This window comes from Nomascus leucogenys, chromosome 4, assembly GCF_006542625.1.
Source record: "Nomascus leucogenys isolate Asia chromosome 4, Asia_NLE_v1, whole genome shotgun sequence".
Taxonomy (NCBI): Eukaryota; Metazoa; Chordata; class Mammalia; order Primates; family Hylobatidae; genus Nomascus; species Nomascus leucogenys.
This window is the reverse complement of record NC_044384.1, coordinates 58,544,068-58,560,531: the sequence shown is the minus strand read 5'-3', so window position 1 is coordinate 58,560,531 and position 16,464 is coordinate 58,544,068. Positions and strand designations below refer to the sequence as shown.

At 41.0% G+C, this 16,464-nt stretch overlaps 1 protein-coding gene across 1 annotated transcript in view; it reads left to right on the top strand.

Moving 5' to 3' along the window:
- The window catches only part of GREB1L (GREB1 like retinoic acid receptor coactivator), a 296,713-nt gene that overhangs the window by 135,427 nt on the left and 144,822 nt on the right, over nt 1-16,464 (top strand). The window contains exons 3-4 of the mRNA XM_030810667.1: nt 13,563-13,728; nt 14,267-14,464. Coding sequence (XP_030666527.1) covers nt 13,572-13,728; nt 14,267-14,464 — 355 coding nt within the window. The 5' untranslated portion in view covers nt 13,563-13,571. The remainder of the gene's footprint in view (nt 1-13,562; nt 13,729-14,266; nt 14,465-16,464) is intronic.

The window sequence follows — 16,464 nt, the reverse complement described above, 5'->3', positions numbered from 1 at the left end:
CGTGCCTGTAATCTCAGCTACTCAGGAGGCTGAGGCAGGAGAATCGCTTGAACCCAGGAGGCGGAGGGTGCAACACGATCGCACCACTACACTCCAGCCTAGGTAGCAGAGCGAGACTCCATCTCAAAAAAAAAAAGAAAGAAAGAAAAAAAAAAGAAATTCATCCAAATTTCCAAATTTAAATGTACAAAACTATTAAAGGAGTTTAAAATTTTTGTCTTTTAATCTGTTTGCACTTTCTAAACATTCTCAGCAAGAAGGATGAATAAAAATGAAATAAAACACTTCTGTTTTGAATGCATGGTTAGCTTTGTGCTTTTATGGAATGTGCTTGGGAAGAGATATCTCTTCAGACCTGTTTAATATATAATTGGATAAGACACAAAAGCTCAATTTATTCATTTTTTTTTACTCAGTTCCAGCTTTAAACAAATTATATGTCCCCCAAAACTCACAATCTATTGGGGGAAGTTAGACAGATACTAGACCCAACTAACTATAATTGAGAATGACAAATATGAATTTAAAAGAATAAATGAAATGCTCAGAGAGTACAAAAGAGAAAGAACAAGAATATATAATTGTTTAATATTTTGGATTTGAGACTGAAAACTTACAGGAAGTGTGTTTGGTTTATTTGAGAGTCATACATTATTCACTCTCATCAGGGAATATTTTTAATAGAGAAAGAGCATGTAAGCAGAAATACAGTAACAAATAATTTTGTTATACAAAGAGTTTTATCACTGTAAGGGGCAGTCATAATCTATTCTATAGAATCATTCTACAGATGAAGAAACTGAGCTTGAGATAGGTTAGGGGACTTGTTCAAGGTCACATCAGTAGGGACACAGCCAATCCTCTTAGAACTTAAGAAATCTTTTATCTCTCAATCATTGTACATACTCTAGAGTTCTACTGTTCAGTATGACAGCTACTAGTCACATGTAGCTATTTAAATTAATTACAGCTGGGCACAGTGGTTCACGCCTATAATTCCACAATTTGGGAGCCTGAGGCAGGTAGATTGCTTGAGGCCAGGGGTTCGAGACTAGCCTTGCCAGCATGGTGAAATCCCGTCTCTACAAAGAAATACAGAAATTAGCTGGGCAGGTGGCACATGCCTCTAGTCTCAGGTACTTGGGAGGCTGAGGCATGATGCAGGAGAATTGCTTGAGCCCCACGAGGTGGAGGTTGCAGTGAGCTGAGATCACACCACTGCATTCCAGTCTGGGCAACAGAGTAAGACTCTGTGTCAAAAAAAAAAAAAAATTAATTACAATTAAATAAAATTGAAATTTTAGTTCCTTAGTCACACTGGCCACGTTTTAAGTGTTCAGCTGCCACATGTGGCTAGTGGCTACCATATTGGACAGTCCAGAATATGAACGTTTTCAGTATCTTAGAAAATTCTGTTGGGCAGTGCTGTTCTTGGTGTCAAAGTTCATCTCATGATTTGTATATATGATTGTACAATTTCTTAATAAATAAATTGTATATAGTGCCAAATAGCAGCCTTTGGAACTTTTACATTATTTTTCCTAGAAACAAGCCTCCAGAATTTACTGTAGTGCCCAACTTTTATAAAGGAAAGAATGCATCTTACTTTTCTTCATATCCTCAATGTGGCACAATGACAAATTTTTGTTTTTTTTAATCTAAAAATGGTTGCTACTGGACAGGTGCGGTGGCTCATGCCTGTAATCCCAGTACTTTGGGAGGCCGAGGCGGGCGGATCATGAGATCAGGAGATCAAGACCATCCTGGCTTACGTGGTGAAACCCTGTCTCTACTAAAAATACAACAAATTAGCCAGGCGTGGTGGCAGGCGCCTGTAGTCCCAGCTACTTGGGAGGCTGAGGCAGGACAATGGCGTGAACCTGGGAGGTGGAGCTTGCAGTGAGCCGAGATCACACGACTGCACTCCAGCCTAGGAGACAGTGTGAGACTTCATCAAAAAAACAGAAAAAAAAAAGGTGCTACTATGACTACCAAGATTTTCTGCACTTTTTTTTCTGTGCCAGGCACTATTCTAAAAACTTATTACTGTATGTAAAATCTCATGTATTTTCACAAAAATCTATGAAATTGAAAGTACTATCTCCATTTTACAGATGAAAGATTGAATAATTTGCCCAATATCATACTAGGAGTAGGTGGGTACAGGATTTGAATTAAGGTCATTGGACTCCTGAGTCAATGTAATTAATCCCTATGACAACAGAATTTCTATAAATGCTGAGTGAATAATTGTTAAAGTTTAGAAAGTGACATCTGTAAAGAAAAAGGTAATAGAAAACTAGGAAGTTATACAAATTTGTCAGTTTTTTTTTTTTTATTTTTTTTTAGACAGAGTCTCGCTCTGTTGCTGAGGCTGGAGTTCAATGGCATGATCTTGGCTCACTGCAGCCTCCGCCTCCCGAGTTGAAGCAGTTCTCTGCCTCAGTCTCCCAAGTAGCTGGGATTATAGGCACCCGCCACCACACCAGGCTAATTTTTGTATTTTTAGTAGAGACAGGGTTTCACCATCTTGGCCAGGCTGGTCTTGAACTCCTGACCTTGTGATCAACCTGCCTCAGCCTCCCAAAGTGCTAGGATTACAGGCATAAGCCACCGTGCCCGGCCCCAAATTTGTCTTTTTAGTATTATGCCTGACACGAGAGATTTTTTTGCAATTTTTTTTGTTTTGTTTTTTAGCTCATCAGCTGTCGATAGTGTATTTTATGTGTGGCCCAGAACAATTCTTTCAGTGTGGCCCAAGATGGCTTTGAATGTGACCCAACACAAATTTGTAAACTTTCTTAAAATATTATGAGATTTTTGCCGGGTGTGGTGGCTCATGCCTATAATCCCAGCACTTTGGGAGGCCGAGGCGGGTGGATCACCTGAGGTCGGGAGTTCAAGATCAGCCTGACCAATATGGAGAAACCCCGTCTCTACTAAAAATACAAAATTAGCTGGGCGTGATGGCAGGTGCCTGTAATCCCAGCTAGTTGGGAGGCTGAGGCAGGAGAATCGCTTGAACCTGGGAGGTGGAGGTTGTGGTGAGCCGAGATCACGCCAAAACAACAACAAAAAATTATGAGATTTTTTTTGCAATTTTTCTTTTCTTTCTTTTTTTTTTTTTTTTTTTTTTGCTCATCAGCTATTGTTAGTGTTCGTGTATTTTTATGTTTGGCCCAAGACATTTCTTCTTCTTCCAGTGTGGTCCAGGGAAGGCAAAAGATTGGACACCCTGTTCTAGAGGCATGACTAAATTCATGATACCCTTTGGCAGAAATGCTTCCTAGGTGGTGAGTGTGCTTCATATTGTCTGCACTGAGAAGGGACGCATCATCTCACTGCCTCACTTTTAGTGATGCTAAGCTCAACCAGTGGGTTCAGGAGGTGACAGCGTGATCTCTCCATTATAAAGTTCCCCATCAACCTTCTGTCTCATGGTTTCACTTATTACCTTTGCCTGCATTAATTTTTCATTAGGGGTTACAAAGGGGTAATTTTATAATTCTGTCATTCTTTGCCCCCCACCTCCTTTTTTTTTGAGACAGTTTTGTGTCACCCACGCTGGAGTGCAATGGTGCTATCTCGGCTCACTGCAACCTCCACATCCCAGGTTCATGCGATTCTCCTGCCTCAGCCTCCCGAGTAGCTGGGATTACAGGCACCCGCCACCGTGCCCAGCTAATTTTTGTATTTTTAGTAGAGATGGAGTTTCACTATGTTGACCAAGCTCGTCTTGAACTCCTGACCTCAGGTGATCCACCCGCCTCGGCCTCCGAAAGCGCTGGGATTATAGGCATGAGCCACTGTGCCTGGCCCTCTTTGAACATTTTTTAGCTGGAATTCTTTTAAAAAAATTCAAACTCTCAATAATCAGGACTATTTGGTTACTTGGAAGTACAGAAAGAGCAGAATAAATGCTTTGCTCTTTTCTTTTCCTGCTTGTAGTGCTTTGTTTTTGTCTTTCCAAAGGAGCTCTTGCTTTTTCTCCTGTAGTAGCAAAATTAATTTGTGAATTTTTATATTTTAAATATGCTTCAGTCAGTTGGATTTATTCTCTTTTATTGTTGGTTTCTCTAATCTTTAGCCTATGGGAGCTCTTCAAGTAGTCTCATATGTCTCTTAACATGCTTCATTAGTTCTTTTTTTTTTTTTTTTTTCTTCAGACCAGGTTTCACTCTGTCACCCAGGCTGGAGTGCAGTGGCAGAATCACAGTTCACTGTAGCCTCCACCTCTCAGGCTCAAACAATTCTCATGCCTCAGCCTCCCGAGTAGCTGGGACTACAGGCACACACAACATACCCAGTTAATTTTTGTATTTTTTGTAGAGACAGGGTTTCATCGTGTTGCCCAGGCTGGTCTCAAACTCCTGGACTCAAGCCATCTGCCTGCCTTGGCCTCCCAAATTGCTGGGATTACAGGTGTGAGCCACTGCACCCAGCCTTATTAGTTCTTGATAACCTTTGCTTTCTTGTTCAGATGTTCGAGGCTCGTCTGGCGTATTCCCTGCCCCAGACTTGGAACTGGTCATACCTTGAAAAAATCTTGATTCCTTTCAGTGTGGAAGGCATTAGGCCACTACAATCAGAGTATAGGAAGTGCTTATTAATAGTAACTGAATGGTATTGCTTCTCAGATTTTTCAGTAGACAAAGCTTAGAAATACATATTTTAAAACTTAAAATGAATTATTGCTTAGAATATGTACATCCCCATCTACCTGTACCACAGCTTACTTTGCTGTTAAAATCACACAACCCCAAATTAGTGTTTTAGATTCAGTTTTTTCTTTTAGCTTGTACATGATCTTTTTTGAAATCAGTGTTTTTCTTGTTCTTCCTTGTCATTTCCTTTTTAAAAATACTTTAAAAAATTAATGTTTATTTGTTCCAGATAGTTGGTATTAAAAGAAACTTTTATTAAAACCCCAAGTGCAATACTTGAAAATATATTTATACTTAATCAAAAGGGGAACTTTTTTCCTTTTTCTTTTTCTTTTTCTTTTTTTTTTTTTTTTCTCCACACAGGGTCTCATTCTGTCAGCCAGGCTGGAGTGCAGTGGCATGATCATGGCTCACTGCAGCCTCGACTTCTGGGCTCAAGCAGTTCTCCCACCTCAGCCTCCCAAGTAGCTGAGACTATAGGCACCCGCCACCAATCTTGGCTAATTTTTGATGTGAGGAGGTTTTTTGTTTTGTTTTGTTTTTTGTTTTTTTTTTTTGAGACAGAGTCTCACTCTGTTGCCCAGGCTGGAATGCAGTGGCACGATCTTGGCTCACTGCAACCTCCACCTCCTGGGTTCAAGCGATTCTTCTGCCTCAGCCTCCCGAGTAGCTGGGACTATAGGCACCTGCCACCAGGCCTGGCTAATTTTTGTATTTTTAGTAGAGACGGGTTTCACCATCTTGGCCAGGCTGGTCTCGAACTTCTGACCTCGTGATTCGTCCACCTCAGCCTCCCAAAGTGTTGGGATTACAGGCGTGAGCCACCGCACCTGGCCCTGATGTGAGGAGTTTTTTTAATAGAGAGGTATGGTTATTTTGTTGTGATTTTTAAAATTGTTATTTGACTTTGTGACTCTTAGGCTCGTATCTTAAGTTAAAATTTCCTTTTCAGCCTGTCTTGCAACTGTGATAAATAGAGATGAGGCCACATCAGCAAACAAACATTTTCTTTTCTGTTTTTTTTCTTTGGAGGTCAGCAATTTTGTAGTATATTACCGAGTATTCATTTACCCAATTGGGCCATCTTGGTCGGTGGTTTAGTAGCTTAATGGTCTGAGTGATAAAGATAGCACCTAAGAGAGCTGCTTCTGAGCCAAACTGATTTGGTTCTACCCTGTTTACCTGTTTCTTTGTAGGGTGATCTTAGGCAAGTTCCTTAACTTCTCTAAGCCTCAGTTATCTTGGAAATGTGAGTAATAATAGTGCTTGCTCGGCACTTAGTAAGCTCTCTATGCTACTCTTGCAATCACTGAAGGGATGCTTTCTTTCACATTTTTTGACAATAACTACCACCACCACCACCACCGCCACCACCACCACCACCACCACCACCACCACTACTACTAGTAGTAATAACAACAGCTACTATTATATTAACTGCCAGTAATGCCTGCCATTGTAACACGTGCTTCACATACAACTTTAACTACAAGTAAGACTGTATATTCTGAAATCAATGCTTTCATTGTAAAAAGTCTTTGAGAGTTAAGGGAAAATTTTATCACTGAGGAGGGCATTTTTCTCTCCCTCTCTGCTGTATACTTTTTTTTTGTTTTTTTGAGATGGAGTTTTGCTCTTGTGGCCCAGGCTGGAGTGCAATGGCATGATCTCGGCTCACTGCAACCTCCACTCCAGGGTTCAAGTGATTCTCCTGCCTCAGCCTCCCGAGTAGCTGGGATTACAGGCGCCTGCCACCATGCCTGGCTATTTTTTGTGTTTTTAGTAGAGACGGGGTTTTGCAATGTTGGCCAGGCTGGTCTCAAGCTCCTGACCTCAGGTGGTCTGCCCGCCTCGGCCTCCCAGAGTGCTGGGATTATAGGTCTGAGCCACTGCACCCGACCTCTCTGCTATGTACTTAATAAATACTATAGAAGTACAGTTTTAATAATAGAGTAATTATTAACTATGAAACCTTTCACAAAAAGGAAATGAAAACATACAGGTTAAGGAGTACTGTCCCTCAGAGTGCATTACTACTTTTTTTCATTTTCAAAAGGAAAAGGAGAATTGAGGAGAGGCATGGAAGCATTAGCAGGCGCCTATTTCCCAAGCTACTCTTTTTTTTTTCTTCCAACCTCTCTAGCCCCACTTCCTAAAGTCACCGGAGATAGAGGCTGCCTGTTTTACCCATGTCCCCATTCTGCAATTTTTCCTTCTATGGAAAAAGGGAAAAGGATAGAGTAGAAAGGCTGCGAACCACAATGTTGTGGTGGTTTGTAGTTGATCCAGTCTGCATTTGGAGCAATTAATTAGGGATGCAGAAAGACTTGCTCATATTTTTTACTGTCCTTTTCTTCGACATTTTCTCAAAGTCACAGAAGTGCTTGTTAGTATCTCAGAGGTCTGTAGTGCTATGATAAAATATTTAATATAGTTTGTCCTTTTGTAATTTTACAATAAAAAATATGGAAAAGCAATGTAATGGAGTCTTATAAACTTGATGTCAGCCAGATACATACAATACATAAGCATATAGTGGAAATTACAAGTTGGCTTTCTGTCTCTCTTTTTTTTTTTTTCGAGACAGAGTCTCAGAGTCTCGCTGTGTCACCCAGGCTGGAGTGCAGTGGCGCGATCTCGGCTCACTGCAAGCTACACCTCCCGGATTCACACCAGTCTCCTGCCTCAGCCTCCCGAGTAGCTGGGACTACAGGCGCCTGCCACCACGCCCGGCTAATTTTTTGTGTGTTTTTAGTAGAGATGGGGTTTCACCGTGTTAGCCAGGATGGTCTCGATCTCCTCACCTCGTGATCCACCCACGTTGGCCTCCCAAAGTGCTGGGATTACAGGCGTGAGCCACTGCGCCCGGCCCTGTCTTTTTTTTTCATAATTATGTCTTAGAATCTACAGAAGTGACATGAGATTTTTGGGCCCCTCAGTTCTTTGTTTTTGCTTTTTTTTTTTTTTTTTTTTTTTTTCTTAAAAATAGGCCAGGTGGCTCACGCCTGTAATCCCAGCACTTTGGGAAGCTGAGGTGGTGGGTGGATCACCTGAGGTCAGGAGTTTGAGACCAGCCTGACCGACATGGTAAAACCCCTTCTCTACTAAAAATACAAACATTAGCCAGGTGTGGTGGCGGGCACCTGTAATCCCAGCTACTCAGGAGGCTGAGGCAGGAGAATCACTTGAACCCAGGAAGGGGAGGTTGCAGTGAGCCGAGATAGCGCTATTGCACTCCAGCCTTGGCAACAAGAATATAACTCCGTCTCAAAAAAAAAAAAAAAACAGAGACAAGGTGTCATTATGTTGCTGGTCTCAAACTCCTGGCCTCAAGCAATCCTACCTCAGCCCCCAAAGTGATGAGATTACAGGGACAAACCACCATGCCTGTCCAGAAGTTGCCTTTCTTTTTGCATTTGATGTAATGACTAGTTTTGAAAAGTATCTTTCCATCTTCTGCCTAAAGTCAAATTTATTCACATTGACTTCCAGTCAGGTGTTACACCATCTCAGGCATGGGGGCTCTTTGAGATTTAGAGGAAATGGAGGCTGGTGGATAATGCCAACAACTTCAGTGACCCTGAATACCATGGCATATGACATTTAGAATATATTACACAGACGTCCTTTGAACTCCACCCTTCTTCTTTGGGTAGCATTGGGATATCAAGGGCAGAACTCCATAGTCAGCACTAAAGAAGTCTGAGGTCAGTTATGTAATTCTTTACATTACCATTATTTATTTTTATTTTTTTATATATATTTTTTTGAGACGGAGTCTTGCTGTGTTGCCCAGGCTGGAGTGCAGTGGCACCATCTTGGCTCACTGCGACCTCAGGAGATTCTCCTGCCTCAGCCTTCAGAATAGCTGGGACTACAGGAGCATACCATCATGCCTGGTTAATTTTTTGTATTTTTGGTCGAGGCAGGGTTTTGCCATGTTGGCCAGGCTGGTCTCAAACTCCTGACCTCAGGTGACCCGCCTGCCTCGGCCTCTCAAAGTGCTGGGATTACAGGCATGAGCCACCGCACCTAGTCACCATTATCATTTTTTAAATGCCCTGTTATGTTTTTATTTGGAATAGAGTCAGCTAATTCCATTTATTCTACCAAGTCTCAGCAGGGAATAGATACTTCCCATTGTCTTCATCTGAATATTGCTAATGCTTTTGTAGGATTGTGTATGTCTTCTGTAATGGTGAAACTCCATTGCCCATTTTTTAATTAATGTAGTGTTTTTTTGTTTTGTTTTGTTTTGTTTTTTTGTTTTGGTGGGGGGCAGGATCTTGCTCTGTCACCCAGGCTGTAATGCAGTGGCACAATCGTAGCTCACTGCAACCTCCAACTCCTGAGCTCAAGTGATCCTCGCTCCTCAGCCTTCTAAAGTGCTGGGATTCCAGGCATGCGCCACCAGGCCCAGCCTGATTTAATATTTTATTCAGCATGATATTTGTCATTTATATATGTTCTGTCGTATTACTCCTTAAACTCTAAGTGGAAGAGATTGAGATTATGTGATCCTCCATATATAACTGGGTACTTTTTAAAAATTAAACTAAAAAGACCTGTTGGAGAATGTAGGTTTTCAATATTCTCTTTTTTTTGAAAGGAGTTTTGCTTTTGTTGCCCAGGCTGGAGTGCAATGGCACGATCTTGGCTCACCACAACCTCCGCCTCCTGGGTTCAAGTGATTCTCCTGCCTCAGCCTCCTGAGTAGCTTGGATTACAGGCAGGTGCCACCACGCCCAGCTAAGTTTGTATTTTTAGTAGAGAGGGGGTTTCTCCATGTTGGTCAGGCTGGTCTCGAACTCCTGACCTCAGGTGATCTGCCCGCCTTGGCCTCTCAAAGTGCTGGGATTACTGGTGTGAGCCACCACGCCGGGAGGTTTTCAAGATTTCCAATGATGAAAGGAAGATAACTTATTGGAGTGGTAATAGATTAAGAGGCGGCAATCTTTCCAGACATTGGTACTCTGGAAAAAGGCTGAAAGTTCACTTTTGACGTTGTTTCATTGTTCACAGATAAGCAATCCTATGGTTAACTCTGTGCTGGTTCCTGGTCCTTTTCTCTCTTTAGCAAAGAAGAAAGGTGAAATGGTTGTTGGATTTTGATTTAGATGCATAAACTAGTGGCACAGCCTATTTCCCCTCCAACCTCCCCCCTGTTTTGATCACGTGTGGTGCTGCTGAAAAGTAAATTACTTTTGAGCTTTAAAAATTTTTAATGTTTGTATTGTACTGGTGGGGAGTCTTAGGAGCCTGGCCAAAAACTTGGTGTTTCAGGAACATTTCAGTTGACAGACTTTGTTGATTTTCTTCTATTTCTTCATCTTTTAATTGGGTATTTTATATACATATGCAACTTGTAATTGGATATTGTACATTTTGAGTATAAACTTTTTGTAAAAAAGAAACCTAACAATTTAAATTCATGGCATTTTGTTTTTATTACCTATATCAGAAAAGTTGCCAAGATAGGACCCTGGCTTTTTCTCCAAATCATAGGAATCTCTAATAAAGCTTTGACAAAGCTTTGACAAACCCAGCCACTCTGATGGAAATCACTGCATACTACTCACTGCCACCAGGAATCACATCAGAAGTCTTATTTGCTGTGCAAAAGTAGCTCAGGGGCACCAAAATCTTCTGCAGAGCTTTAGTGTGTGTCTGGGAAAGTTGAGATAGAGTTGTGGATTCCCGTGCATCACCTCCTCTCTGCTCATGAGTGGGCACATTGGGTGTTGGCACCCTTTCCTGATGAACACTGATGCATCCTCAGGGTTCTTCTCAACCAGTCCTCCAGGGACTCTCTCCAGGGAGTTAATCAGAGTTGGCATTCCAGATAAATTTTAAATTCTATCCCTCTCTTTGATAGAAGGGGGGCCTAAGATATTCTCAAAGTTACCTGTCTTGAAATGAGATTTATCCAAGGTGAGGCTGTACAGTAAGAGTGCAGGCTTTGTCATCACATGACTAGATACTGAGTCCTGGCTCTATCCCTTATTAGTTGAATGGTAGTGAACTGTTCACTTCATTTCTTCAAGTTTTGGTTTTTTGTTTTGTTTTTTAATCTGTGAAGTGGAAAGAGGTCATACCTTTTTCAGAATACTGAGGATTAAATATAACAATTTTTATAAAGTGCTTAGTAGACTGTCTAGCCCAATAATTCGCATACTGTTAGTATTAGAACGCATTTATACTGTTAAAGATTATTGGCCAGGCGCAGTGGCTCACACCTGTAATCCCAGCACTTTGGGAGGCTGAGGCGGGTGGATCACGAGGTCAGGAGTTCAAGACCAGTCTGGCCAAGACGGTGAAACCCCATCTCTACTAAAAATACAATAATTAGCCGGGCACGGTGGCAGGCACCTGTAATCCCAGCTACTCAGGAGGCTGAGGCAGGAGAATTGCTTGAACCCAGGTGGCAGAGATTGCAGTGAGCTGATATTGCGACACTGCACTCCAATCTGGGCGACAGAATGAGACTCCATCTCAAAAAAAAAAAAAAAAGATTATTGAGGACCCCATAGCGTTTTTGTTTATTAAAAATTAAAACTGAAAAATTTTACAAATATATGTTACTTTTAGAAATTATAATAAAACCCCACTGTATATGAACATAGCATATTTAATGAAAAATAATTGTATTTTCCAAAGACAAATTAGTGAGCAGCTTGTGTGCTTCTGCATTCAACCTGTTGCAATATCACACATCCTGCAGATTCTGGAAAATTCCACGTACACATATGAGTGAATCAGAGTCAAAAAGACAAATTATATCCTAGTAATAGTTTGATGATGTGCCCAGGAATGGACAGCTGACCCATTTCTAGCGAGATATTCAAGGAAAAGTTTGCTGGGAAGAGGCATTCCATTCCAAATAAAAAGACCAAGGTTTCTAAAAAGAAAGTCTTTTGCCCTTTTGATTATTTGGAATGTAGACATGATGCTTTGGGTTGTCACAGCTGTTTGGGGACAAGATCAAGAGTAAAAGTCAACACATTCAGGGCGATGGAGCAGACTGACAGGAAGAGCTCTGTTCTTGAGAGCACTGTTGAACAGCTGAACCAGCTCCTACAAGCCTTACCTACCAGCTTTGAACAAAAACATTTTTTGTTTAAATAGTTTGAAATAGTTTTGGCTGGGTGTGGTGGCTCATGCCTGTAATCCCAGCACTTTGGGAAGCCCAGGCAGGTGGATCACTTGAGGTCAGGAGTTTGAGACCAGCCTAGCCAACATGGGGAAACTGCGTCTCTACTAAAAATACGAAAATTAGCCTGGTATGGTGCCATGTGCCTGTAGTCCCAGCTACTTGGGAGGCTGAGGAGAGTTGCTGGAACCTGGGAGGTGGAGGTTGCAGTGAGCCAAGATTGTGCCACTGCACTCCAGCCTGGGTAACAGAGTAAGTGAGACTGTGTCTCAAAAAAAATTTTTTAAAAAATAGTTTTGGGCCGGGCGCGGTGGCTCACGCCTGTAATCCCAGCACTTTGGGAGGCTAAGGCGGGCGGATCACGAGGTCAGGAGATCGAGACCATCCTGGCTAACATGGTGAAACCCCGTCTCTACTAAAAATACAAAAAATCAGCCGGGCGTGGTGGCGGGCGCCTGTAGTCCCAGCTACTCGGGAGGCTGAGGCAGGAGAATGGCGTGAACCCGGCAGGCGGAGCTTGCAGTGAGCCGAGATCGCGCCACTGCACTCCAGCCTGGGCGACAGAGCGAGACTCTGTCTCAAAAAAAAAAAAAAAATAGTTTTGACTTCATGGACCATCGAAAGGATAGGGTCTTGGCCCCACCTCCACCCCCAAGACCCGTTGAGTATCATTAGTCTAGCCATTAATTAGCACCCAATAAATTGTAGTTATTATTTGTTATACATGGAAATTTTTTTTTTTTTTTTTGAGACAGAGTTTTGCTCTTGTCGCCCAGGCTGGAGTGCAGTGGCGCAATCTCGGCTCACTGCAACCTCCGCCTCCCGGGTTCAAGTGATTCTCCTGCCTCAGCCTCCTGAGTAGCTGGGACTACAGGCACACGCCAGCATGCCTGGCTAATTTTTGTATTTTTAGTAGAGACGGGGTTTCACCATGTTAGCCAGGCTGGTCTCAATCTCCTGACCTCCTGTCACCCGCCTCAGCCTCCCAAAGTGCTGGGTTTACAGGCATGAACCACTATGCCCAGCCTATACATGGAAATTTTTATAACCAGCAAGTACTGTAGTACTATATAAATATTAGTGATTCGAAGTAAAGGTCATGACTTCAAAGCTTTTTGCTATATACTTTCTTGAAGGGTCCCAAATAAGATTGTACTTCAGATGAAGCAAAAGAAACAACAGTGTTTTTCAAATACTAGTAATACATAAATGAATTTTTCAAGTTGAAAAGGCTCAAGTCTTGCTTTCAGAAATTTAATTAAATATATAACCATTAAACTTTCATTTTTTTCCAGAAGAGAGCCTTTTTCCCCCATCTAGAGTAATAGATCTTTGTAAAGAGAAAATTCATTACTTACTCTGAAACCACTGATAGAGTTTCTAGGGAGTTACAGTAGCCTCCTATAAAGGTGATATGGCCACATTGTTAACCAGGTTGGGATTCATGACTGACAGGTCCTTCTTGATTTACTGGTTGGAGAGCCTTGACTTAAGCACTTATTACTGTTATAGATACAAAATCCCTTAAAGGGGCTTTTTGAGTTGGGTTTGGGCTGTGAAGACAAAAAGCACACGTGATATGATAACAAGTAACTTACACAAGCTGTCTTAAGATCTCTGGGTGGTTCATATATTTCACATCTTAAGATATACGGACATAGTTTAAATTAGCTCTACCTGTACTTTGAGATATAGAACCTCTAATTATATCAATTTTATCCTTTCTTCTTTTTCTTGGGGATGGGTAGGTGTAGATCATGGGGAATTCATATGCTGGGCAACTGAAATCTGCTCGATTTGAGGAAGCTCTCCACAACTCCATAGAAGCCTCTCTCAGATGTAGTAGTGTGGTACCGCGGCCAATTTTTTCCCAGCTATACCTGGACCCTGACCAGCATCCTTTCTCGTCTGCAGGTAAGTTTCTCAATCACACACATTTCTGGATTCTTTTGGGTTTTTTTGGTTTTGTTTTGTTTTGTGATGGAGTCTCTGTCTGTTGCCCAGGCTGGAGTGCAGTGGCATGATCTCGGCTCACTGCAACCTCCGCCTCTCGGGTTCAAGCGATTCTCTTGCCTCAGCCTCCTGAGTAGCTAGGATTACAGGCACACGCCACCACTCCTGGCTAATTTTTTTTGTATTTTTATTAGAGATGGGATTTCACCATGTCGGTCAGGCTGGTCTTGAACTCCTGACCTCATGATCCACCCGCCTCGGCCTCCCAAAGTGCTGGGATTACAGGCGTGAGCCACTGCACCCGGCCACTGGACTCCTTTTTTAAAAAGTGGGATTCTTGTTTTAGAAGTGGGGATTCCAAATCTTGGGACCTCTGAGATAAATTGGCTAAATGTTAGAAAATGCTAGACCCTTTTTCTTCAATTATGTCTTTCAGAACTGTGCATTTTTCCATAAGCATCTTTTTATTAAATCTGCTGTGATTTATTTGCTTACCCAGATGTCAAACCCAAGGTGGAGGATCTGGACAAAGATTTGGTAAACCGCTACACTCAAAATGGAAGTCTGGATTTTTCTAACAATCTAACAGTTAATGAAATGGAAGATGATGAAGACGATGAAGAAATGTCTGATTCAAACAGCCCACCAATTCCCTATTCACAAAAACCTGCCCCAGAAGGATCTTGCACTACGGATGGTGGGTTTCACTTGTGTTTTCTTTTTGCTATTTTCTCTCTAATATTGTCTGACATATTTCTAATTATTACATGCAGTGCTCAAGGCTGGAAACTAGTAATTATCGTATGGAGAGGAATGAGAAATGATTATGCTCTCATTCACATTATCTCCTGTGACTTCACAACAGATGTCTGTAAGAAAGACAAGTATTATCATCTCATCTTATAGATAAAGAGACTGAAATTCACAGTTGTTGACTTCCCTGAGATGGTCTGTTTAGAATTGCAAAGGCAATTCTAAACCCAGGTCAAGGCTTTTCCAGTATTCCAAGTACTTTCTGCAAGAATGCTACTATTTTAGGACCTTTTTTAGTGTTCCCTCTTCGTACTTCTTTCTATTCCCGGGCCCCCCTCTCTTCCCCGCCCCCCCCCCGCACTGCAAACAATGAGAGATGTTAGAGATTTCATATTTACCTTTTACATTTATTTTGAACACTCATCCAATATAGAGGATTAAAATAAATGTAAAAATTTATAGAGGATTAAAATGTGTATATTTTGTTAATCCCTTTTTATTTATTAGGGTCGACCTCCTCTTCCACCAAGGCTTCACACTTTATATCCTAGTATTTCACTTTATATCCTAGTATACTTTAAAATCCTAGTATCACTTCACACTTTATATCCTAGTATCCTTTAAAATTCTAGTATAAAGCATTTCCAGTATTTCATGGTTTTGGTGATATCATAACTTAAATTACACTCTCTTCCCTCCATTTAATATTTTACTGTGCTATTTTCTGACCATCCCAGCCTAATTAGTTCGTGAATACTACTTTGTCCAGATTAGCCAGAGTATTGTTCTTAGACCCAGAATGACTTGGACCTAAGATGATTTCAGTGCATGAAAATTTTGGAGTGGGGGAAATGGGAGAAGAAGAAAAGGGATATAATTTCAGAACATTCCTCTTACAAAGCTTAAAGTGCAAATAATTAGAGAAAAACTAAAGGTTCAAATATGGAAAGTCAGAAAGCCCTGCTTGGGAGTTTTATTTTCTCTTGCCTTTTTTTTTTTTTTTTGGACAATGTGATAAACAGTAAAGGAGTCAAAATCCCCTACCTAGGAGATGAGGAAACCTGAATAATTCTCCTGGTAGCTTCTAAGTGCCCAATTCCCTAAAGATGGCCTCTAGCAATTAGTACTACTGCTCTTTGATTCGGCCCTGCCTGTAGCACATTATTCCTTATGAATTTGTTTATGATTGCTCAAACTTAATATAATATATATGGATTTATTCATGATTGACATAATACAGGCCTTTAAGCCTGTGGAGGTGTAGGAGGTGACTAGCATTATGTTTCTTCTTACTTGCTTTACGTCCATCTTCATGCCTTTTATTTAATTGAGCTGTCAACTCATTTATCAGGTAACAAAATGGAAGGTGAAATAGTGCTTAAAACGTTGTTGGATTCCCATTGAGAATCTTGTTATGTGTGAGAGTTACATAGAGTAAAAGCTTTAGAGGATAATTTTCAAATATCTAATTTTATACCAAAAAATGGGAGAGAGGTTTCCATTTTTCCTGTGCCCTAGGTATGTTTTTAGTTTGCCTTGTAGGGTATCTGGCACTGGTGTTATTTATAAGCAGGTATGGAGAGCTGTTTAGTACCCACCAAGGTATAATAAACTCAGTGATCTAGAGATAGCCAGTATTTCTTAAACTTTAAAACATGAGAATATGAGAGTATATGGGAAGGGTAATATTTTAAAGATAAAGGAGGTGCAATTTTTTTTTAACTGTCTCACTCAAGTTCAAGATTTAGATTCCAAGACAATTCAGAAACAGTAGTCCTACACTTAGATTCCTATATCAGCTACTTTCGGTTCTTATAATTAATGTCCATTTTTTCCCCTTTTAATTCACCTTGGGGGAAGGCATTTAAAACAAAAAGTTTATAATTTAATTTGGTAGTTTATAGTTTGTAGACATCTTTTTTTTTTTTTTTTTTTTTTGAGACG